Source organism: Hoplias malabaricus, chromosome 3 (genome assembly GCF_029633855.1).
Source record: "Hoplias malabaricus isolate fHopMal1 chromosome 3, fHopMal1.hap1, whole genome shotgun sequence".
NCBI lineage: Eukaryota > Metazoa > Chordata > Actinopteri > Characiformes > Erythrinidae > Hoplias > Hoplias malabaricus.
The window spans coordinates 52,421,132-52,447,613 of record NC_089802.1 but is presented as its reverse complement, the minus strand read 5'-3'; the positions used below and the strand labels follow the sequence as shown (position 1 = coordinate 52,447,613).

The window sequence follows — 26,482 nt, the reverse complement described above, 5'->3', positions numbered from 1 at the left end:
TAATGACTTATACTGACAGTCTACACACCCACACACACACAAAGACTCACCAATCTGAAAGATCTGAGAACAGACAATCCTTCAACGTCAGCTAAGCCCAACTCCACCAAACTCAGGCTCACAATAAAACCATCAAAGATGTTCCAACCCTCCTGGAAGTAATAGTACGGATCCATTGCTATCAGCTTTGCAAACATTTCAGCTGTGAAAATACCTGTGAACACCTGTAACAGGGAATTAAAATATTAGCAATACTGACTATCAATTACTTTTGCAGAGAAAAATAATTGGTGAATTGCAATTCATTCAAAGAAATGCAAATGTTATGACGTAAAATATCAGCTAGTTTGGCTTTGCCCAGTTGACTGTAGACATTTATTTATGCAAGCAGCTCCATCAAGTTCTAGTTCCTTGGATGAAACTCTAAACCGCAAAACTGCCACCTCCCCTCTTAGTCACACTCAGTAGAAAGATAGAAAGATCACAAGCCCAGTGACCTTAGGTCCATGCATTTAACTGATATTATTTTGCAATCACCTTAAAAGAATAATGAGAAACAAACTCATTAGAAAGGCTTTCTCAGGGTACAGGGTGAGGGACTATTTCTGGATATAGTTAATCGTACAGTGACAGGAAAACGCTGAGCCTGTCACTCTTAACATGTAAGCTGTGACCTATGAGCTGTAAGCCTCCAGAATGACAGTAAGTAGTAATTAAGGGTATAGTGATCACACAGTGACTGTTCCATTTTTGCCCCACCCTGGAGACAAGAATTGTGCTGCTTTTTGGTTAAAAGAGCCGTCAGCTATTTAAAGGTGCAATTGGTCATAAAATAAATAACAACATTTATGAAAATGATTATTCTCATGAGAAGAACACAATTGTTTATGTAGTCCCTTCATGTACCAGTTTACACATCATAGAGCTTTTTTTTTTTTTAAATGTCCCTGATCTAGGGACAGACATGTTTAAAACAGGTATAGTACAGAATCTCTTATACATTCAGGCCAAAGGCTAGTTTCATAATATGAAGAAGTATCATTGTTTTTTTTGTTGTTGTTTTTTTTTAAACCACACTTTGAAATTGCCACCTAAGAAACACATAATCACTCCATTCTACCAAAGGTATGAGAGTAGGCTTTCAAACTGCTGCTAGCACACCACCTAACCAGCTCTTGTAAAAGGGTAAATGTTACCTAAAAAATCTTACCAGGTTTCCTACACTCAGCACTTCCTCAAAATGGGGAGTCATAGGGTAGTGCTCCATGGCCATGAAGACAGTGTTCAGCACAATACATATTGTTATGGCCAAGTCCACAAAAGGGTCCATGACTATTAAATTCACAATTTCCTTAAATTTTATCCAGAATGGACAACACTCCCAGATCAGAAACGTGTTTGCAAACTTGTACCAGCAAGGTGGACACTTCCTCTGAGACTCCTCCAGCTCTGTATAAAGGAAATGGGATGAAAAAGTGTCAGTATGGCAGTATTCATCTATACTGAAAACACACTGAAAAAAAATGTTGGAGCAAAGGCTTGCATCTTCCAAAAAATAAATAAATAAAACTACCTTTATAGGAGAAGGAAAAAAACAAACTTAAATTCCAACTGCAGTTGTCACTGATCACATAGCCAATATTGGGCCAACATCAGGTAAAATTTCTGGTTTATGCATGTTTTCCCCTGGAAATGTGAATGTTGTTCAGCTTTAAGGTAAGACCAAGATTATCATACCATTACAGGTACATTTGGTAAACAAAAAAAAATCGCCTTACAGCAGAGGTCTTCAAATCTGGACCTTGTTCCACGTTCCAGGACAGGATTTTACATTGTTGGGCAGTATGATGCCACACTTTGCCAGTCAGGGGCATTAGCAGTTGCAACTATAGCGTCATACGTCATACTGGCTGGCCATTTTAAAATCGTGGCGGAAAACCTGCATCCAGTGATCGGATTTGAAGACCTCTGCTCTACAGTTTCAACATTTCTGACAGTGTGCAAAATGGAATTTTTTTTTTTTTTTTTTTTTTATTAAACATTTGAGAGCTGTAGTCATAGTGCAGTACCCTCAACCAGGGTGTTAGTGATGACAGTCATCACGCTGTTAGCTCGTTCTTTTCGTCCAAAAGATGTGTTGAGCTGGTCCACTGACACCATAAGAGAGCCTGAATGTTTCCTCTTCACATCCACCTCAGTGGTCTATGGAGAGAAGAAATAAGGAATAGGAAGACCGAGAGGTGTGAGAGGGCTAAGAGGGACAGACACAGCTTTTAACATACATACACACTACACTGATTTAGAAGCCTATAATTTACCGCCTACAAGTTTTGGAATTTATTTCCCAGCCAATTGCACTGGTCACCCCTCTCATCGCCTGAGGTTACCGACCAAGTTCTAAATCCTGCACAAAACATATTGGCATTTACAAGCTTAAATCCTAAAGCTACTAGCATAACACTACTGCTACTACTGCTACATCATATTATTATAATAGTATATTAATGATGATACTTGAATTAAACTAATAAAATTTTTATTTTAAAAAATATATTTTTGGAAATTTACCAAGAAGGTAAAGTTATTAACATCATCTATAATCCAAAGATTCATGAATAATACATCTACATCTTCAACAGACCTTCAGTACCAACAATTAATTATGGAAATGCACATTACCTTTAAAAAGTTATAATTCTTAAGTTCTAACTTATATTTCTAAAAAATGCCTTCCTGTGAAAACCTGAAGCCATTCAAGTTCATCATCTGACCTGACAAGTTTTTCTTTCATCATTCGAACTGTATGAACACTTTTTCCCAATTACACTACCAGCATGCACAGACATGCATACAATAGGAAAAGAAGTCATTTCAAACACTGGACAAGACTTTAAGGCCCAGTCTCCATGTCACACCTGGCACCATCTAAAATATGAGGGGTTTGATTTAATAGGTTTTTATTCATAATGAACTCTATTTTTTAAATACATGTGAACATTTTATCAGTATCAAGCATTTAGTTATAGACAACACTACATATAAAATGTACCAAAACAAACTGTTTGAGCATCTGAGCTGCTCTAATTTTCATATTTACTCTAATATCAGCCATAAATACATAATTTCAAATAAGAATAACTAACTTCATAAGAGAAAATGTCTTTCATAAAGCCATCAAATAAACTCAATATATATTATTATACAAAGTAGATTTAATTGGATTTTGAGCTTTTAAAGTTAGCAGCAAGGTTCCAGTTGATAAACACTATGGAAACTGGGCCAAATATCATGCATCAACCAGAGAAGATTAAGGCAAAGCCTGGATAGAGAGTATAAGGATGTCAGTTTACCATGCTAACTAAGATGAGGCATAATGCTGTTACTGGAAAGGTTAGGAAAGGTTTCTCTTGCATCACGCTTTATTTGGGAAGAGATAGAATGAAAACTGGAAAAAAGAGGATAAGGACTACAGACTGGTCCTAAACTTGTAATTCCATGGAAGAGGTGGATATGGTGAACAAAGTGGGGAGAAAATCAATAAAGTATTTAGTAAGGCTGTATGGGTGCTGGTAGTATAAGAAGGATGAACACTGGAAAACTAATAACCAGCTTAAGAGTTTATAAGGTTTGGTCATTGGAAGAATGTTAGAAAAGAAGTCTTAGAAGTTGACAGGGTAGAACATTAAAGGATGCTTATTTGAGATGGGGAGCATGAAAAAAAGTGACTTTGGGAAGTGCTATTGTGTATATTTAATGTACGTGCCATTCACAGCAACACACTGCAGACAGGATTTAGGAAATTTTGGGCTTGCTCGGGAGAAGTGAGTTAGATCACACTTGCAACGAGAGAAAAAATTAGGAAAAATATACAAAATAGGAGACGTGGGGACAAATCAAGAGAAAAAATCCAGTGACCAGAAGGGCAGGTGAGAATCAAGGCCAAAAGGCAGAAGAAAAACACAAGGATTCAGGATAGAGATCGGGCGCTACTGTCATGCCTATACTGTAAACCTTCCCCCTGTAGACGTCCTTACACTGTCGTCAGTAGCTGCTTTATCTATTTTCACCTCAGGCAGAAGCCGGCCAGGCCCTGGCCCAATCAGAGACACCACGCCGTTGCAGTCCACTGTGCTGTTCCTCTTGCAGCCAGAGTGGGGAGCTAGTGGGTTCATGCGTGAGGAGCCCTGGCTGTAGCCGCTGTAGCTGTTACGACGGTATGGGATGAAGAGAGAGCCACGGCGGTCCTCGCTTTCTTCCACCGTACTGTGCTCATCGTCCGCAAACTCGTTCTCTGAGCCCACGTCTCGTGGGCGTCCTTTAAAGCTGAATATGCTGCTGCGACTGTTATGGCGGGACATGTATGGCGAGCCTGGTATACTCAGCAGGGACTGGAAGATGCAACAGAGCAAAAAAAAAAAAGAAACAAGCAAACAGCATGAGACTATGACATCATTTTTATTAGCATCAGTAAAGCTTATTTTGGTAACATTACTGTAGAGTTCATAAGCCTAAATATGTATATAACCTCATATTTTACATAATTAAAGTCTCATTCCAACACGATTGTCCACCTGAGGTTTGTCAACTTTGATGTTATGTTTTTCAGATATCGTGTTGTGTCAAGTTTTTTGGGTAAAATTACAAACTATGTTAGGGTAGCCCACCCAAATATCTTCATTGCCCACCCAAATCTCCTCATTGCCCACCCAAACACAAAGCCAGCTCAACCAACCAAACAAAACATCTTTGTTACTTTGCTTATTTCTGATCAGCTCTTTGAGTCATATAAAACCGACAAACTGTCTCGTGCAGAGCAGTAGTGATGTTCAATAGCACCGATTTCCTTTTCGACCCGATGCTGAGTAAAATTCAGGCTGGTATCGGCAATACTGAACCGATACTTTGTAACTTTGATACTTTGCAAAGACACCTAATGCGTCTGGTAAATCTAAAAAAATAGTAGTGTATTCAAATCATGTCTTCATAAAGAATACAAGGCATCAGAGTAATTTATTTATTTATTTATTTTCAATTCGACAGTATACTGAGGTGCTTAGCGTCGCTTAAAGCTCCACATTTTCTCCCTCTGTACCTGGATAGTGCCTGTCTGCACATTGAAGGACTCCGCCAGAGACGTCTGTCATGCCCTAGCAGCAGCAACTGACACTATGCTCTCCTCTTCTGTCTGCCTCATCATAAATGCCTCATATTCTGTGTTGTGGTTAACCTGAGGTGTTTCACAAGGTTTGTTGTGTTGCCACAATTTACCATTTTTCCACAAACATCACAAATCACATTTTGGCTGTTTGTGGAGCTGAAATAGCAGACATCCCAAGTTGCAAAAACTCATTTCAAAAACTCTCGCACTCACCAAAGGATATGGGTGTTAACGCACGTTTACTTTTTGATACAGGACTGTGCTGAACCACCCACACTAAAAACTGTTTGGCTGACTGGCAGACTCTTTGCAGAGAACAGGCCAACCAGAACCCTCCCTGCTTTGCATGCGATTCATGAATATGCACACAAAGCGAGCATGTTACCACAAGGTAGGCTACCACAGCAAATACGTTACCCAGGCTGAAGAAAAAAGTAGTTCCCACCAACTGCTATCATTTAGACAAAATCTCAATAATTTAGTTACTTTCCACTGTGTTCCTGTTAACAATATACATTACCTCGAATGACTGAAGTTTTAGAGCATAAAAATCTGGCATCGGAGGTATCAATAATTCATTATCAGTCCGCACATCACTACAGAGCAGAACTGCCACTGAACAGGATAGGCTATGATCTAAAAAGGACAATTAGATTTTAAGCTCAAACCCTTATGGTAGAGTTGGCTTATTTTTTGGTGACATTTCTGCTTGATATTTTGTTTAATAACTTTTTGGCTTCTATTGTCAGCCACTCTGTTCATTTTAATTTATGCATATTCTTTATATATTTAATAAACATATAACGATAAGAAAACATATCACATGTAACCCCCGTTCAGCTAAGCACCCTATTTCTGAATGCTACATGTAAAAGTTCCAATGTAAATGTTATTTATCATTTTATTTTGTCTTTGTTCAATAACAAGTTACCGTTTTGTATAAACACCTCTGGCTTAAAAAGATTGGCACACATATGCCACTGCTGGTCCACCATCAGACCACTCAGATAATTGTCCTGTGTACAAGGTATAACTATTTTTTATTGTCCTCAAACTGATTATAAATTCACAGAATCTTTAATTCAGGAAAATAAACTAATACAAATATTACCAACATTGTTCTGAATTATAATAATTTACAAATCTAATTTACAAAAATAACAAGATAAATTTATGAAGGAAAAATCTGTAAATTGGACTGTGAATGGAAAAGTGTCAAAAGGTGATATTTTGTCTAAAACTCTGTTTAACAACTGGTGATTCACACAGAAAACCAGCTTTGCCTTCAGTGGACCAGTGGACCAGCTATACAGATTTGGGGGGCCTGAATATATGCTCATCTACAGAAGGGGACACTGGTACTGTAGAAAAGGTTTAGGAACCACTCTATATTTTGAGGACTCATATTACCCCAAACACTAGAAATAATGATTCCACTTTCTTAAATCTGTAAACAACCTTCATGAACTGCTAAATACTGATCACTGACAAAAATATATGTATTAAAATATATGTGTTAATGTATGCTTTATATACTCAATTGTACATCAGCTCCTGTCAAATTTGCTGCTCACTTCCAGCTGAAATTCACAGATAACCCAAGGTGCTGGACAAAAATCAGTGATATTGCAGTGTTAGCCGCTAGCTGAAATTCACTGAGAGTGCAGAATGCTAGCTGCAAGCGCAGGCATTTTCACTGAGGTGGGTCTGAGTGGCCTCTTCCTAATGGAGCGGTTGACCACTGCAGACTAAGTACAGTAGAGACAGCCCAACAGCTCTCTCAGCAAAGACTATTTCACTCAGTTCACTTATGGAGGAGAGTGGGATTGATCAGGTAGAGTGGTCAGATCTGCACTGCTGCACAAGCAGATATGAGAGGAGGGATCAAGAAACATCCTTTGCAACAGCAGATGCTTGAGCGCTAACAATATGTGATTGTGTCTCTCAGTGCAATACATGCAGTCATTAAGATAGAGTAGAACAGATTAAAAATAGTGGATTATAACTGACACCAAATTACAAAACAGAAGGCAACGTAGAGACATTACAGCACTCAAAGTTTCACTCTTGAACAACAAAAGAATCACAGTAACATAACCCCTCCACAACTGCGGAATGTCAGGTTATGTGTAAAAGCACTGGCTTCATTTATTTTCATGACTTAAATTATAGACCTACAAATTATTTATAAGACCATTACAAATTTTCAGCAGCCATCACCATGTTTACAGGGTTACATTGTGCAAAACTGCATGTAATAATTATTTATATAAATTCATATTATTCATCTAAACACAGCATTAGCCTGTTGAAGACCTAGCTCAATACTAGTAGTTCTTGAGAATTATAAAAAAAACATTGCAGTCTTCAACCACTGACCTTTCATATCTAAACCACTGATTAAACACACTTTACTTTTCATGGCATGGTCTTGTAGTAAGTAATATTAGCAATGACCTTAGTGAAAGGAGCAATAAGGCATTGCTTTTAATATTTGACTAGTTATTTTCCATTCAGATCATGATGAAATCTTCTGCTAGTTAAGTTATAATGAAATGCCTGGCTAGCATCTACATCACTATGAAAAAGTCTCTGAGCCTTTAAACTTGTCTAGTGTCCTCAACCTGTATACACCCCCTCCCCAAAAAGCAGTTTCAGCATTATGTAGCACCAGTGGGTGGAGCTTAGGGTGTGGCCTTAGACCAAAGTTTTCCAGGAGCTCAACATCCTGCCAAAGCATAGGCATATTACTGCTCTCAGCAGGGGATGAAAGATTTATAGAAGCCGGTTGGATGAATAATTCATACTGGGCCAGCACAAGCATGGCGTCCCCAGACCGCACCCCAATCCCTTCGAAGGCAGGATTCTCACACAGGCTAGTGTTCAAAACAGGTGTCAATGCAGCCCCAGAGAATATTTATGATTTAAGCACTGCTTTCAGAACAACGGTGATAAACTGGTGGAGATGGGAGTAACAATTTGTTCAAAAAAATATGTCAGTATAGACATCTAGCCATCATTTCAAAGCTTTAAATAGACACAAATAGACACAAATAAACAAGAGAAACTGCTGACATAATGAAGCTAGCCAATGAAACAAAAGGACAAGACATAAGAGGACTAATAAAATGGGAACCGTCTCTTATGCACAGACAGCCTGAAACATCTCTAATATATTTTTGTGACAACAACATTAAACAATAAGGACAAAAGGAGAGAGAAACATGGAGAAATGATATACAAATATATAAAAAAGATATATAGATGTGTGTGGGTGGATGAATAGGCATAGGCACTTCCTGTGATCTCTGGACCCAAGCTGGTGCACTTTGTCTAATCACAGTGGTGAAATGGACGATGACTCAGCAAAATGGGCAGTAACTGCACAGCTCAGAAGGCAAAAGGAAGAGGGCTGGGTCGAGGCTGGCTGGGAGTCACCTGATTTTACTACAAGCAACTGACAACAGCAGCTATTAGTCATTATCAGCTCACAAAATGCAGGGACTGCAGGAAAGACAGGCCCTTTACCACCATTATAGCCACAGGCAGAGACTTGGGAAGCCACTATTGCAACAAAACTATGGGGTTGTCCCCATTGATTTTTAAAGATTACAACTTGAAATTCTTTTTTTTATTAAATCAAGTCAGAAAAACTATACTTATAAAAGTGATTAATATTTTAGCATTTTCTATATAATAAAACTCACATGAGATTAAAAATTTAATTGCTTTCTATTCCGAGAAATCAGAGTGTTTGTTTAGCTCAACAAGGCTGATGCTTTAAAGAGGACATATTATACTCCTTTATGCCACACGTTAACCCAGTTCTCTGGGCTTTGAATGAAATGTCTGTGATATGCTTTGGTAAAAAAAAAAACGAAAGAATCAAAAACACAGCATTGTTCTTATACTATTTAAAAAGCCATTGTCAGAAAGACTAGTTTCAGCCACTGTTGTGGACAAGCTTCTGATTTCTTTCAACCCAGCAATGAGGGGTGAAAAAGCTGATTTTTAGTCAGTTTTGCTTTACTCTGTTTCTTCTCTGTTCTAATATACACCATAGTTAATATGTATACTTATTTCTATAGGATCAAATAAGGATCTGTACATTTTGACCTTGTAAAATTATTCCCTAAAATATTTTTTACAGGCTGCAGTTATACGTGCAGCAAAGGTTTGTGTGCATGTGAAAAAATTGCATGTAAAAATTTTGTGAAGGTGTAATATAGATTTGCAGCTGAAGAAATTTTAAAAGTCTTTTGGAACAAGATATCATTTGCAAATCCTAAAGAAAATAACTTCAACTAAACAAATAATAGTAAAATTTCCCTTCTTATTTATTGAAATTGCTGTTTTAATTTAGCATCAGCAAAACAAACTATTTGTATTTAACAAAATGTTTGTGACCAGTAAACATTATTAGACATTGGTAAATGCTGTAAAGGCTTAACATTCAGCCTTCCATTTGATGATCCCATTCTGGCAATTGTTCACCCCAGCGGCTTGTAGCCAACAGCAGCCTTGCCACAGACTGAATGACGTAGACTGACGTAAACAGAAGTGGGGAAGGCAGCATACAAGACTTAGCTATCGTGCTACAAAGGCTAACAGCACATCAAGCAGACTGGCATTATGTTGTGATAAGAATTTCAAATTCATTGCATTTGCATCTTTAAATATTTATTCTGTTTTTATTTCTCAATTCCATAATTCTATCATGTCCTTCGTGAAAAATTTTCAGTGAGATTTTACAAGTCAGAGATTCAGACTCACTAATTATCTACCTTTGAGTGCAACACTGAATTTACAAGCTACAGACCACGAAATACAAGCACAGATGCTGATGTTTTTAGCTCTGAGCTGAGTGTGTATGTGTGTGTGTGTGTGTGTGTGTGGGGGGGGGGGGGTTGTGTGCATGGGTTAGCATATATGTGCGTGTATGTACAGGTGTTGAGGTTGTGCAAGAATCCGTGTATTCTTGTTCTCACCTGGTTCATGATGGAGGTTTTTCTACCCAGCCTGTTGTCAGGGAAACGGAAACGACTTCGCTTGCTGCCATCATCTGACTCTGATTTGACGACTTTCTCACTGTCCCCCTTTTCTTTTTCCTGTTCTTTTCTCCACTTTTTCTTTCGGTTGCGCCGCTCCTTTGCACTCTTGGAGCTGAGCTTGGACACTTCAGAGGAGCTTCGAGACAGACGTCCTCCTCCATCATCCTCCACAGCGTCCTCTGATACTGTCCCTGCTGAAGTGGCCATGGCATTGGCCTAATGTCCAAGAGACCATAGAAAATGGATTAAAAGTGTATTTAAAAATGTGCAAAACTCTGTGTGTTTTAATGGGTTTACATACCTGTGCCTCTTCTTGCTGTTTCTTGAGCTGTTCAAGCATGGCTTTAAACTCAGCCTCCTTCTGTTCTGCCTCCTCAATGGTGGCCTGGTTCTGCTCTTCATAAGCCATGGCCACTACAGCCAGAATCAGATTAACCAGGTAGAAGGAGCCCACAAAAATCACCAGCACAAAGAAGATCATATATGTTTTTCCTGCTGCTCGCAGAGTCTATAAGGCAAAATCGTTTACAGTGATTAGAGGTCAAAGGTTTCAAAATTGAGCAATAACAAGAATACAGTGTAGACTATATTCCCAAAACATTATCTTGAATTATTCAGTGAATAAAAAAACAGTACTAGACAATAAGTTTAGTGTCCCTGCTCCTTTAAATTTGACCCCATAAACCTAAGGAATTCACATCATTACAAAAATGAATTTTTCTGAGCTGTAAAGAGACTTTATCATTTAAAAGAATCTTGTACAGTTATTTTTATATATATTTCAATATGATTTAGTAAAATCTGCAAACCTATGGACTATACATTATCTACTTCCAACAGAAGACGAGAGGAGCAGAGTCAGCTGAAATTAATTAACGAAAGGGAGCACACACCAACTGATAGAGGTTTTCCCAGAAATCCTGTGTCATGAGTCGGAAGAGAGCGAGGAAAGCCCAACCAAATGAATCAAAGCTGGTGTAGCCATAGTTTGGATTACGACCTGCCTTCATACATGTGTATCCCTCTGGACAGCGCCTGTATACACATGGATTGCCAAAATGTAGCTAAATTAGATGCTTATTTGAATTCACTTTTCTTGCATTACTAAACAATGAAAATACAGGTAGGTACATGGAAACTATATATAATTAGGTTTTTTTTTTTATCTTTTTAAACATTTTTTTTTTACTTGTTGTGTGTGTGTGTGTGTGTGTGTGTGTTTGTATGAGCCTCACCCAGAATCTGAGCTGTTTCCACAAAGCAAAGCATCTAACATGCCTGGCAGGAAGTAAAAGTTGGCTGTAATACAAAAGAGATGTTTGTCATTTATAGCGCATTCCTTTTTTAACCATTATTTAACTAGAAATAGAGGACTGTGACTTATAGGGATCCTGCAGGGGTGGTCTACAGTGGTCCCATAAGGATTTTATATAAGATTCTTCTATCATTTTTTGTATTAGGCTTTGGTAAAATATATAAATAAATGCTACATGTTAAAAAAAAGTCCAGACCTGTTTCTTATTAAAAATGAAAAAATACTGTTTTGCAGCTGAAAACTGAATGAATGGCAAAAAGAAAAAAAAGAAAAAATAAACCCCAAAACAACACTGACTTATACCTAAACAAGTTGATGTCGTCATTTCCCATGCTATTATTAAATGGCACACATTTCCAGAAGTTAACATCTGGGGTCTAAATAAATCTGTGAACTACTATAAAATGTGGCAGGTGAAAGGTCTGCCTCCCATTAAAACTGAACTGAGCGCAGGTAATAAGCGTGTGCCCATATCTATTTGTGCAAATAACATCAATATGTTGTGTACTTTGTATGGGCATGTCATTTCCTTCCATAGTGTAATAATCTATTTCACATATGTGTAAAGTAGGGCGGCATGGTGGAGCAGCAGGTAATGTCTCTGTCACACAGCTCCAGGTGATTGTCTGTGAGGAGTTCTGTGTGTTCTCACACAGTCCAAAAAATACATGTTGGTAGGTGGATTGATTACTCTAAAGTGTTCAAATGTGTGAGTGTGTGTGTCACCCCCTCCAGGGTGTGTTCCCGCCTTGTGCCTGGTGGGTTTGCGTGGGCTCCGGACCCACTGCAACCTTGAATTGAATAAGCGGTTACAGATAATGAATGAATGTGTGAAGTATATTTAGGCTTGTTGCTATCAATAAAACTGCTATGAAAAAAGTTTCAGAGAGGCATCTATTACTTCTGCTGCAGCACAAAGGACAAACAGAATTTAATCAGCATCTCAAATACTGTCCCAAATCTTTGGTACTGACGTTTGAAGAAATTTATTATGATTTAAATTTGATGAAGATATTTTCAAAATATGATATACAATAAATAAAACATGTAACAAACAGGAACCTGTCAATCCAGAATGTAAATGAAGTCTTGATGTAAATCATTACACACTTGTAGTTATGTGTATAGTGAAATCATTTCATTTAATAAGCAGCAAGTGATCCCAAAATTTTAGCAATAACTAATCATTAGATGTCATTTCACTTCATTGGGGAACACTGTTAGGGCACAATCTGTAAGGCTGCTTGAGTACTTCATATCCAAGATAGAATTACTTACTATCATTCTTGAGGTACTCATCAAAGTCAAAGCCCCTGCTCCCATTGGACAGGTAGGTGACCGTGTGGTTGGGGATTGGCCAGAACACGCACTTTTGTCTGAGGTTGCCCATAAAGAGCTGGAGGCCAATGAGGGCAAACACACTCAAACAAAAGACAGTGAGAATCATCACATCAGACAGCTTCTTCACTGACTGGATCAAAGCCCCCACAATGGTCTTCAGTCCTGAGAGGAGACAAACACACACATAAACACAGCAGTGTTTTACATGCTCAACACACACATGCTTGTTCTCACCTGGCTGTGTAACATGGACAAACAGGCCACAAATTACTGTACACAAACACATTATTAAACAGAGATTAATTTCTCTGATCTAATTGCCCATGATCACATAAATGTGATATAGAGTACAGTATAATATTGAATAATATAGTGAAATGCAAAATATTTAATACTGAATATCTTGCAATTCAGTATTTTATACATTGCATGTATACTGTACTGTATTACCCCAAAGTCTTTATTCTATGACTGGGTGGAACCACATATGTAAGTACTGTCTGAATTTATATGTAAGTACTGTCTGAATTTTAAAAATTACATGTTGCCGGGTGTTCTTGTTTAAAATGTGCAATAACCCCTACCTCTGCTTTTGTGTTTTTTGTCTTTTCTGTGAGAGTGCATCCTGCTTTAGAATAAGAATTTCACTGTACTTGTATGATCTGTATTCTTATTTACAATATTCTATAGCCTATTGCAGCAAACCTATTTTGACTGAATCTCAAAGTCTTACCACTTCAGCCAAATGAATGTCACTTTATTACTTTGCTAGAATCTCATATTTGAAAAAGTGCCGTTTCAGATTTTTTATACTGTATAAACAAAATGGATAGAGGAAATAGAAAGCAAGATAATTTCATAAAATAAGAATGTCAGTTTTTAAATAATTTGATGCAATAAAGCAACTAGTGTATAAGGAGAAAACATGGCATGAGATGACCTGTGGCCAGGAAGCAGGATGGCCTAATGTGCTCTCTTTTGAAATTGTGGCCAAGGAGAGCTGTGGCCTCACCAGATTCCAAACTGGGATGCCAGACAATACAGTATTTACACTGAACAAGGTCACTCATTTACTTCAAATTTCAAGTTTAAATTACTATAAAATAGTATATTTGTTTTTCAGGTCAAAAAGTGTAACTTACTATATGTTTACTCTATTTTAAAACTCTCTATGTAAATTACTATAAATGAAAAGATATAATAAATTATCTGTCTCTCTCTCTCTCTCTGTCTTTCTCTCTGTCTTTCTCTCTCTCTCTCTCTCTCTCTCTCTCTCTCTCTCTCTCTCATAAATATATGAAAAACAGGCATTAACACAGGTATTCTAGCATATGACCTTGTGATTTCCACAAAGAAGTATAGAGTCCAGTCTCTCTTCACAGTTTTTTAATACAACATGCTTTATGTAAAAATCAAATAAAATGCACCTTTATGAAGTAAGATTACTGTAAGACATGTGCTTTCACACATATATGTATGAATGAGATCACAAGTTTAAAAAATAATTAATTTACAATACAGCTTCAATAATATACAGTTGGCTGCGACGTCTAGATTACGAACACCAAATTAAAAATGAGAAAACACTGTCGAAAATATGTCACTGGACTTACAGGCAAAATGCATCAAGCAGATGGCTAATCATTTTGATTTAGTGAGCATATCAAATATAAATTAATATTTAATGATTTATGCTCTACAGAGGTACAGAAGTAGAAAAGAATAGTCTTGATATGGAGGATATTTACCATAATGACATGGTAAACATAAGGTGAAATGCCCTGTATATAACCATATTACTATTTCTGAGCAAAAGAGAACCAGCTAATTGCACATATTCTGTTCATCAGGCCAGGTATGTGGCTCCAAAATGATGTTCAGACTTCCCACAAAGAGGAAACGCTACTGACAGACTGCTCTGACTTGATCAAATGTAACTGGCATCACCATCAGCTTTTTTGAGGGAAGCACATCATGAAAATAAGAATTTTCTATGACTAGTTGTGCATACAATGCAATAAAAAAAAGTGCAAAAGACCCCACTTTCCCACTGTACAATATCATAAAACTGTCCAGCAAGAAATGAGACAACCTGTGTTTAAAAAAAAATACTTACATGCATGTTTTTCCAAATGTTATGCTGAACCCTTAAATAAGTGGTTTACTCTGATTTGGAGAGTAAACTAAGAATTAAATTGAGCTTCCATTTCTTCATAAAAAACACACACACACAAATACAAGTTTAAATGTTCCCTCGGACTAAACTAAAATGATTTATATGTTTAAAATTGTATTTGTGTGTGTGTGTGTGGGTGTGTGTGTATGCGTGCGTGTGTATGGCGATCCTGAGAAGACACTTGAACATACACATAAATACCATTCAATATTAAACACAAATTAGCAAAAAGAGAACAGAGCAGCGCCATACACATAAATGCAGAGAGCCAACACAGAGAGAGGAAGAGGAAGAGGTAGACAGGCATAGGTAGGAAGGGTTGCATGCAGGTCATTTAAACGCCAAGGCTGAAGGCAGCAACATCATCATCACCTTATCATCATGGTGACAATGCCTTTTAAACCAATCATTCATATCCAGAGAATGCTTATGTCGTCCTTTCTGAGATAACTTCCCGCTGTTTGAGAGACACCAGATAAATAAAGAGCTGTAGTGTAAAAAAGTTCATAATCATGTTGATCCCTTAGATTAATTTCAGTATGGTGCCGTATGTGTCCACATGAAAATAATTTAAACCATCCCTGCAAAATGTTTCAAATCACACTCTTGTGAAAATATACACACATACTCTAGAAATTACAAATATTTTGAACCTAAGACTGATATTCTGATGTCTCTCCACTTATTTTCCTCTCCGAGTTCTTCAAAATAAGAAAAAGGAGGGATTTAAAATTAGATTTTTGTAAAAAATACTGAAGTAAAGGATGCAGAAATCCAAGGAAAGCCAGTCGTACAAAAAAGAAGAATACTAAAAGAAAGACAAACTAAAAAGCAGGTGTCTCAGAAAGCATCATGCAGCAGAAATGTGTCAAACTAGGCTTGGCAGTCTTGGTGAGCAAACTACATTACCCAGAATCATTTCTTACTATCATGTATTATCAGAAATAAAATTCTGTTCTAGTGAAACAGTAAAAATTCCTAAAATATGAAAGCTCAGACAACACTATGAAATGCACAGACAAATGACTTTTTTTTATTGGTGATTTAATTTTGATGAGTTTTATGCTGTTTTACTAAAAGTGCACTTCACAAACACTCAACACAGAGATCCTGCTGAGCCGTGTAAACTGAACATGTACTGTTACAAGGTAGTAATAATATATATATATATATGGTGTATGGCTTTAAACATGAGTTTATTCCTGTGGCAAGAATATTCCTTATGCTATAGTCACTAAGTATTGTAAAATTGACTCATACGGAATGTGTTCTTTAGCATATACTAAAACGTATTTCACTGTAACTAAAGATAATAAGCAAACCACACAGTTCATGTGTGAAACAAATGGGGAAAGCGTTCTGGGTTTTTAGCTGACTATCTTACATCAGCGTTCTGACAGCAGACTGCAAAGCCTATCAAAAATGTATTGCCACCATTTTTGATTGTTTCAGTAAGAAAAAAAAAACAGAACAAAACATAAATTTAAAAATAAATTGAATGTATTGTTTCTGCAGCATCCTCTTTTGAAAAAAAAAAAACTGACGAGTACAAAATGAATAGTATCAAAAACAGAAAGGAGAAGGGTAAAAATAGTAATAATCATAGGAATAATCAAGAATAACTGTTTGCGTCAGCATGGGAAGCAGCTCAGCCTTCGTGTTTAAACGCGTTCTCACCTGGTATGACAGAAATAGTTTTGAGAGCTCGTAGAACCCTGAAGGTTCTCAGGGCTGACACATTCCCCAGGTCCACAAACTCTGTTATATATCTGCAACAAGGGAGGATCACACACAGAACAAACACTATGACACAACACACACACAACACGACAACACGCACGACACGACACTAGCACCAGCACCACCACTGAACTGGGAGGAAGACATCACGCACAGCCTGTCCAACGAGAGGAGAAAGAAACGGACGGAGAAGAAAGAAGAAGAGAGGAGGAGAGACAGCAAGAGGCGCCCTCTGTTCGGCCAAGGCCTTCTGGACTCTTACCTGGGATCACAGCAACAGTTTTCAAAGCCCTCAGCACCCTGAATGTGCGTAGAGCTGACACATTGCCTAGGTTTACAAACTCTGTTATATACCTGCAGAATGAATCGCAACAGTTAGAGAGAGAGAGAGAGAGAGAGAGAGAGAGAGAGAGAGAGAGAGAGAGACAGACAGACAGATGGAGGTAGAAAGAGAGCATTGTGGGAAAGAAGAGTAGCAGAATGGAAATGGTGATAATTTGTTTCAAAATAGTACATCTGGTATATGTAGAGTACTGTGCAAAAGGCACAAGAAAATTGGTTAAAAAAATCTGGGCAGTAAACTTTAAAATTAAAAAAAAAAATTTGAATTTAATAATTACTGTGTTTATTCATTAGGGTTGCACTGGGTCCGAAGCCTACTTGGAATCACTGTGCACAACACAAAAACACAGTGGACAGGACACCACTCTATCACAGGGTGTCACACACTCCCACACTCACACCTACGGACCCTTTTGAATAGACACATATCAGGGTGTATTTTTGGTCTGCGGGAGGAAATGTGTTTTTTTTTTTCTTTTTTTGGGGGGTGGGGGGGCGCTAGGTAAGTATTTATTTTACCAATTTTTTCACCAGCCTTTCTATATACAGAGTTGTTGGCCTCAGTTGTGCTCTCTTAGATTCTTGGCAAGGTTGTGGACATTTTGATTTCATGATGATAGTCCCAGTATAATTGTTTTTCTGTTCCATCAGCAGTAGCCTGATTTACTGATGTTTACTTTAATTAATACTGGACAACCTTGAGGAGAGGTTTGGATATAAATAAGAAAACACACTAATGATTATTTTATATTAATGATAATTGCATTAATTTTAAGTTATACAAAAGAGTTTTTCAAAGAAAAAATATTCGTAGGGAAGTGTGGGTTCCACTGAAGCAGATTTCATGTTTGTTTAATTACAGCTACAACTACATTTTCAAATATATGTTTACTTTTCATGTTCCCAAATCCTGCAGGATTCAAGAACGTTTAAGTTAAAAATTTTCAACGCAGCATGCTGAATCAAATATTTGTCTTTTTCCAAACACAGTGAGAAGTATTGAACTACTTTTTTTTATTATTATTTTATTTTAACCTTTAATTTAACCAGGCAAGTCATTAAGAACATATTATTATTTACAACGGCTTTATTTTAATTATATTTAACCATTTGTATTGAACCATTGAAGTACGTGTGCTTCTTATTGCCCAGATTTTTAAAGCTTTTTTTAACATGCCAAGTAACTTGTGCACAGTGCTGTATGACATTCTATAATAAACTGTGTGTGTTGAAAGCTACAATCATTTCCTTTGTGAAAATGAATAACACTTATTAATTGGCCATCTGTACTTATTGAACAAATCATTGAAAAACGTGAAATGTCAGGTCTGTCTCAATCTGTGCAGAATAAATTTCTGAACATTAAAACAGAATACATTTCTGAACATTACTGACTGTAGCTTTATCACATATCACAAACCTCATTAATGATAATTATTTATAATCAAAATGTTTTGGGCATGCAGATGAACCAAATATATAAAATGTTTTTCCTGGATAAATAAAATGAAGTGATGTAGGGACACATTTACAAATCTCCGATATTTTTAATTTAAACAATCAGTCTTCCTGCATCAGTATTATAGATAAATATAACATTAATATGCAGTAGGTTTACAAATGTATTAGAATAAATGAAATGTTTTATTTCTGTAGCCTTGAATTTGTGCTCTACCTTTGTATAATCATGAATCATTAGACTGGGGTGAAGAATTGGTCAAATATTCTGCCAATACCTGATATGTTTCCCACATCTCTGTGCATCCCTAGACCATGTTCATCTCAAAACAGATGGCAGATGAATGTGAAATGAAGTGAAGTGTAAAGAGATACAAATAATGGTAACTTTTAGATTAGCAAAAAAGCCTCTTTTATTACACTTCCACCTGTGAGGGACAGAAGTGGCATCTACACCCAACTCTCTCTCTATCTCTCCCTCACACACAAACATATACACAACCTCCTGTGTGCAAAAGAGGACCTGAGTGCTTCACAGATACCTCCAGTGACCTGTCCAGAGGTCATAGTGTCAGTGTTGATTATTGGATTGTATTTCAGGCTCCTCAAAGCCTCAACAAAGACAATGTGTGCTCACGTGCCCTTTATATATTTTGTCTGTTGAGTTCTATCTCCTCATTGCCATAGACCTACATAAAGCTACTTCTGAAAACTTTTAATACACACCATCAAGACTTCAGACTGTCCATACAATCAGTGAAGTAGTTAAGACTGTCAGTCACCTAGCAACATAATTAAAACACTTCAAAATCTATATCTATACCAGTCATCTAAAAGCCTGTACCAAAGCATTAATGTTGTTAATTCAATTCACAAATCATGCTAAATATTTTCTACATTTTAGCATTAATTTACATTGTTTGTTAACAGTTATACTGAAATTATTCACATTTTTCTGGACCCTAGAGGCAAAAATCAAGACTCTGTGATTTGTTAATTTTCTTAAAAATGCATTTAACTGCCGAATATAAAAAGAAAACATTTCACTGACCAACTTCTTTGTGTTTGTGTTTGTTTGTGGTTTGTATATACAAATAAACTTAGAATATAATGCCTGCAGAGAAAATGTTTAGATAGGGCAAAATAAGATTTAGAAGTTAACAGAAAATTCATGTCACATTGTTTTGAAGTCTTACACTATAAAAAATGAATATATATATATATATATATATATATATATATATATATATATATATATATATATATAAAGTATATAAGATGTAATATGTGCAGCCAACCAAGTTCAGCCAATGAGAACATTTCTCATTGCAAGACAGAATTTAGATCTTTCATCTTCTATGTTACATATTTTGAAAAGATCCTGAGAAAACAGAGAAATTCAATCCATGTAAGTCAAGACCAGAAAAAAACTGCAAAATATGTGTGACCTTCAAGTCCTCACATGGCACTGCAAGAGAATTGGTAGTGCTGCAGTTATAAACAAAGCTACATATGCTCAGATGTAAGCCCCTCTCCTGGTGATGCCTGTGAGGAGTTTGGTGTGTTGTCCTTGTGTCTGCGTGGGTTTCCTCTGGGTTCTTCGGGTTCTTCAGTGTGCAAATGTAGGAATGTATCATTGATATGGAGTGGTAAACTGGGATTCTAGAGAAACAAATGTTGCCAACAAAGCAAAGTTCTATATGCCTCATTCTATATGTGCTTCAAAAGCTTGGCTTTGCAGATCTTTCTTTTTTTTACTCTTATGGCACATCATGAATATGTCAATCAGGCGATGGAGACCACGGACAGATGAGCTGGTGAAATCTTTCATCAAGCAAGAAATGGGCAAATATTCCACTTGCAAAACTGTAATATTTTGAATCCTCGCATCCCAAATTATGAAGAAGTGTAATTAAAAGAAAAGAAAATGTAACCCAGTGGTAAACACTGTCCCATCCCAACATTTTTGGAATATGTTGCAGGCATCAATCTTTAAATGTGTTTATATTTGCTACATATATTTAGCTTGGTCAGTGAAAATATTTCTGTATTTTTCAATTAAATCAAAGTTTAAGAGAATTAAAAAAAAATCATAGATTCTTATTCTTAACTGCATTTTACAACATGTCTCCACTTTTTTGGAAAGGGGTTTGTGCATGCTCTTATCTAGAGCAGCTCACAAAAGTGCTTAGTGTTCAGACAATATGTGTATCCTAGCTAGTACAATAACCCTAAACCTAACCCTAGGTTCAAGTCAAAACTCCAACTCAGATGCTGCCATGAAATCTTAACAATATATTTAGACTTCATGTACACTAAACCAATGACATAGGCCTTACTAAATAATTACAAGCAATTGTCCTAGCTGACACCAAAATATCTAAACTGCCGGAGGAAAACTTTGCACACAGGAGTGCTATGATTTTGTAACCATAACATGCAATATCAGCGTGTTAGGTGTGTGTGTGTGTGTGTGTGTGTGTGTGTGTGTGTGTGTGTGTGTATATGTGTGTAGGTGGGTGTGTGTGTGTGTGTGTGTATATGTGTGTGTGTGTGCATGTGTGTGTGACACTACAGCAGGCCTATACTTACGCCATAGAGATGACCATGAAGTCCAGCCAGTTCCAGGGATCTCTGAGAAATGTGAAGCTGTCTATACAAAAACCTCGAGCCACGATCTTTGTGAGGGACTCGAAGGTGTAGATCCCTGTGAAGGTGTATCTGAGGAATAGGTTAAATAGAAAGAGAATATGCATGTTTAAAACGGACTAAAACGGTGATAAAAAGAAATGTGCATTTTCTAAATTCTCCTGTGCTGTGACTGCAAATACATTCACACAGTTTGAGTAGCAACAAAGTGATCTCAGATGTTTGGATTTAATTCACAGTTTCTACAAGAAACTGATTTATAATCTCCATTCATGTCAAAAATCAGCACGTTTTTTGCACCTGTATAAGAAGGTATATGCTAAAAGTATAATATAAAACACATCAAGATGATAACCAAAAAAAGTTGAAGTTGACTTCCAAGAGTTTGGGTTTCAGCGAATCATTACATAAAAAGATACATATAAAATAAAACTTATCAGAACAGAACTATACTACTGAACAGAACTAAAGAGAATGTAACAAAATTAATTAGAGAACAACACAACAGAACCAATTAGAATAGTATAGTATAAGAATAAAATAGAATGCTTACTCTACTTGTTTGGACCATTCTGGTGGATTGCTGAATGTCATGAACACACAGTTGGTCAAAATTGTACACATAATGATCATGCTGAAAACTGTGGGAAAAGAGTTAAGGAAAGCTTGGTATACAACATCTAGCACAACTTAATCACACACATCACACACTGAAAGTTCTGCATTTCTGAATGCTCCTGATATATTTGTCAGTAACAGAAAACTACACACTGACTCAGCACCATATAAAATGTCATTATATTATTACAACAATTCAGAGGTCAGAGTTCAGTTAGAAAGGAAGCATGCGCTAAGGAAATTGACTGTTGATTTTTCCCAGGAGCCATTAGTAGGTGAAATGGGAACACTTACTGCCACATTTCTAAAACAAGTCCTGGAAGCACTCAGTAACCTGCCAAAACCACAGAAGCCTAAATTGTAGTAAAGGAAAACTAGTTTTCCTAGATTTTTTTGACAAAGGTGAACAAAAAAAATTGTTATATTCATATATTTATGTTTGCCTTGCTGAAAATGATTTTGATTGCCCAATATGATTATGGTGGTTGACCATTACACCAGTGCCCAAAAGACGACATATGCTGGTTTTGCTGGTATCCTGTCGGCTGATTTTGTTTAGTAGGTGTACGCTCAAAAACCTTGAACGTCATTGGATGACAATATTTAATATGAACACAAAGTAGATAAACAGTAGCAGTATAGCTGAGTATAAAGGCATCAGCGCCAACACAAATGACAAGTTAAGCAGTATGAACCACTGTAAAGGATATGAATGTATCAAAATTTTAATAGCTATTCGTCTGAACAGGTTAAAAGGGCTAATGATATACAACGAGGGCGTGGCACTGAAACGGAAGAGCGTTTTCCCTTTGTTTAGCACTATAAAGGTCTGTGCAGAAAGAAGGAAGGGGAGAGGGGGAGAGAGAGAGAGAGAGAGAGAGAGAGAGAGAGAAGGATTATTGGAATGCACAGCAAGAATGCAGAAGTATAAACAGTTCACAATGTAATTACAAAGATTCAGCATTTCTAAAAGCATTTCACTAGAAAAACATGATAAAATACTATTCATTGAACTCTTTTTTTTACTCAGTGTAAAGAGCATTTTTGATTGAACTCTCACGAAAAACAAATCACAGAAACAATACAGTTACAAAGGGCTACATGGAAAAATACTTCAAAATGAACAGCTTATATTTTCTGTTTGGAGAGGCAATTTACTTCTTTTATCCACCTATTTCAAGGTCACTTGTGAGGAACACTTGACCAGCTGTTAACCATGGATGTGTTGTGTTAATAACTGTAAGAGAGCCGCAGTGTGCTCTGGCAAAGAGACACACACCACTTACTGGAAGTCAGACAGTAACACTACCGTTAACGCTAACCGCTAACATCACCATCCATCAGGAGCAGGAAATGCTGACTCCAGAGAGAGAGGGAAAGAGTGAGAGAGAGAGAGAGAGAGAGAGAGAGAGAGAGAGAGAGAGAGAGAGAGAGAGAGAAGAGAGAGAAGCACTGCAATGCTCCCTTGAGTCTACATACTTCCACCTACTGTAGAAAAAAAATCACTTGGACCACATTCTCACCTCCACTGTTCCTCTCTGAAACAACCTGAAATTAAACTTTTCTTCACACCACACACAGACTGTGCCAGCTGAAGGCGATTGTTCTATAGGAAACATTGGAGTGGACGACATGGACATATGAACAGTTAAAGTGGAAGAATTTGGGGAAAAGATCTAATTGCTTTTTTTTTTTATCAATAATGTGTCTGCAATTTAAATTGGAATTATTTCCCTTTCATGACTGAATGTTGAGCATATTGTGAACAACTGCCAGTTAATGATGGTTACAGCTTCACAGTGAACAGGTTGATTCTGAAAGATATTGCACAAATACGTACATTTTGCATTCTTTGTGTTCTAGAGTAATATATCCCCTTTTAATACATGCAGGCTGTGTTTACAATTGTAGTTTTTAAACTGAAATTTCTTTATAAAATCGATTCTTTCAGCTTAGTGGACAGTGAACAGCTGCATGCGTTCAGGGAAAACACCATAGTGGCCCAGGTAGAACCAGAATCTTCTTGAAATCTAATTAGATTAAAAATAGAGGAGGCAGTGTGAGGCAGGACAGAGTGAATTCTTTCCCTTCATCTCTGCCTCTCCCTCCTTTTCTGTTTTTGTCTGCCCATCCATCTTTTCTCCTTGCCACATCCCTTGCCTAATATATTTTAAGTCTTTCCTTGGGTAAAGTCTAGCTTTTGCCTTTTGTCTCCTTGCCATGGTGTAATTAAAAACCCACAACACGTTTAAATAAACTGCAAAACTCATGAGCCAGACAGAGTGCAATATGTCCTCCATTAAAAGACATCTGTCAGTGAAATGACTGAAACTCTTGAATCCTAAAGGCTGTCACATTTGCAAAAAAAAAAAAAAAAAAAAAAAAAAAAAAAAAAAAAAAAAAGAGAAAAAAGCTGTGAACAGCCCAGCAAGGGCTCTGTGTGTTACTGAATACTGAGCACTGGCTTCCCCCAGAGTCTCTTCCAAACACACACACACACACACACACACACACTGCGACAGACTGTGGGCTTCCTCTCGCTTGCTCAAGCTCGCACACTCACAATACTGCTTTACTCACAGAAGGGAGAACGAGAGAGAGACAGTGAGAGAGAGAGAGAGAGAGAGAGAGAGAGAGAGAGAGAGAGAGAGAGAGGGCTGCAGAGCCATCTCTCCTTCCTTTTCCCTGCCCTAGATACTGGATAGCAACCTTAACTTCAGCAGCAAATCACATTTGCATTCCAGTAGAAATAAGACTACAAGAAAAAAAAACAGTAATGGATCACACGTGGACCATCAATGTAGACAATCAATGATCACAGCAACAATGCTTCTTAACAGATAAATTGTCTTCTGACTTCCACAGTCCAAACCTTTTTAGACTACAAAATTACCTCAAGGATCAGAGGAATCACCTCATAACTCACACTCTCACTCACACATTTAAACAATATGTTCCTCAAAGGTGCACAGTGTGTCCTTGTTCATTTTAAGCTCACACTGTGTGGGCTTAAAGAAAACACAAGCTCTAGCAGATCTTCAGTAATTAGCTAAAGTCATAATACATTTATACAGTATTTTTTTTTCCCATTATGTTTTGTAGTTCTATGCTGCTTTGTGATTTGTCTCAGCTTTTTTTTATCATTTAATTTAGTACAAGAAGGGAATAGAATCCAAAGGAATCATACAAATGTTTTTGTTCCAATGCTGACAGATGTTGAATGTATTAAGAAGCTCCACTGCAGTTCGATGAGTTCTTCAGTACTTAAGTACTTTCCTGAGCTGCTACTTTCTACCTCTACTCAAGATCATTTTTGCGACGGTGCCTTTATGTTTAACAACACTTTTTTCTAGATATAGGCTACTCTACACACCCGAGAGTGGCTGTAATTCTGGTACTGGTGCAATCAAATTTGAGTGCAAATGACTCAGGTTATTTACACCATAAACTGCAAAGCAGACTGGCCAAAATAACTTGATTCCATCTGTGAATCAATAACAAATTTATCAATAATTGACTTGCATGATGGATATATAATCCACATTAATTTTTCATTTATATGAGGAATAAAATATTTATTATATTAATTTCAAAACAGAAAATCTAATTTTGAATCAGGTAAGATCAGTAAAATTATCATAATATAAATGAATCTGCCCATGACCCATTTCTGAAAACTGTATGAGGATGTTAATAATTAGATTTCAGTATCAGTATCACTGTATTTCACAGATACGGTTTGCCATATTAATAATCATTCCAATCACATAAACACACACAGACACACACACACAGGCACACAATTGCCTATCTGTTCTTCCTTCCTTTTAATAGTGTGAGTGATTTGCTGCAGAGCTACTGAAAATTTCATTGTCTTCAAAGAGGAGAGCCAGAGAGGGCAGGGCAATGAGGTGGAGGGGAGGGAGGGAGAGAGAGAGAGAGAGAGAGAGAGAGAGAGAGAGAGAGATTTAATTAAACTCAATACCTGATATCACTGAGAGAACAAAACATTTTCAGTTAATATTATTATTATTAATAATATTATATTTTATGAAATTATATTGACTTAAGTGGAAAAATCTACATGGTGCAGAGAAGAGAAGAGAAGAGAAGAGAAGAGAAGAGAAGTGGCCATCTTTCGGAACTGTCTCAACATAGCTGAATGAATGCAAAAGAAAAAAGAGACAGAATTGAATGAAAGAAGGAAAGACAGATTCAGAAGTGATTGGAGGTTTTCCTCATGTGTGCACATAGCCTGACAAAGCAAAACCCAGACATGAAAAGAAAGAGAGAAATGTGAGAGATAATAAATAATGTGAGAAAGAGAGAGAGCGAGAGAGAGTGAGAGAGAGAGGGAGATTTTTGCTGAGTTCACACTTGCCTCTAATAAATACTCATATTTCATTACACATCGCAATACCAAAGTGAAAACTGGACTCTGGTCACCTCTGAGCCCTGAGCCAATAATAGAACAAAACAAAATATTAATTAATACCTCTAAATCCCACTCCGGGTGACTGTCTGTGAGGGGTTTGTTGTGTTCTCCTACACATTAGTAGGTGAACTGGTGGATAGGTGTGAGTGTGTGAGTGAATGTGTGAGTGTGTGTCACCCTGTGAAGGACTGGTGCCCAC

At 37.0% G+C, this 26,482-nt stretch overlaps 1 protein-coding gene across 1 annotated transcript in view; it reads right to left on the bottom strand.

The window, feature by feature from the left end:
- Positions 1-26,482, bottom strand: part of scn8ab (sodium channel, voltage gated, type VIII, alpha subunit b) — a 68,714-nt gene that overhangs the window by 28,502 nt on the left and 13,730 nt on the right. Inside the window, exons 3-15 of the mRNA XM_066664136.1 lie at positions 22,559-22,677; positions 21,784-21,873; positions 21,174-21,302; positions 16,719-16,810; positions 12,803-13,027; positions 11,445-11,508; positions 11,103-11,244; positions 10,511-10,717; positions 10,147-10,425; positions 4,035-4,388; positions 2,070-2,202; positions 1,211-1,449; positions 51-224 (exon numbers count right to left, since the gene is read on the bottom strand). Coding sequence (XP_066520233.1) covers positions 51-224; positions 1,211-1,449; positions 2,070-2,202; positions 4,035-4,388; positions 10,147-10,425; positions 10,511-10,717; positions 11,103-11,244; positions 11,445-11,508; positions 12,803-13,027; positions 16,719-16,810; positions 21,174-21,302; positions 21,784-21,873; positions 22,559-22,677 — 2,247 coding nt within the window. The remainder of the gene's footprint in view (positions 1-50; positions 225-1,210; positions 1,450-2,069; positions 2,203-4,034; positions 4,389-10,146; positions 10,426-10,510; positions 10,718-11,102; positions 11,245-11,444; positions 11,509-12,802; positions 13,028-16,718; positions 16,811-21,173; positions 21,303-21,783; positions 21,874-22,558; positions 22,678-26,482) is intronic.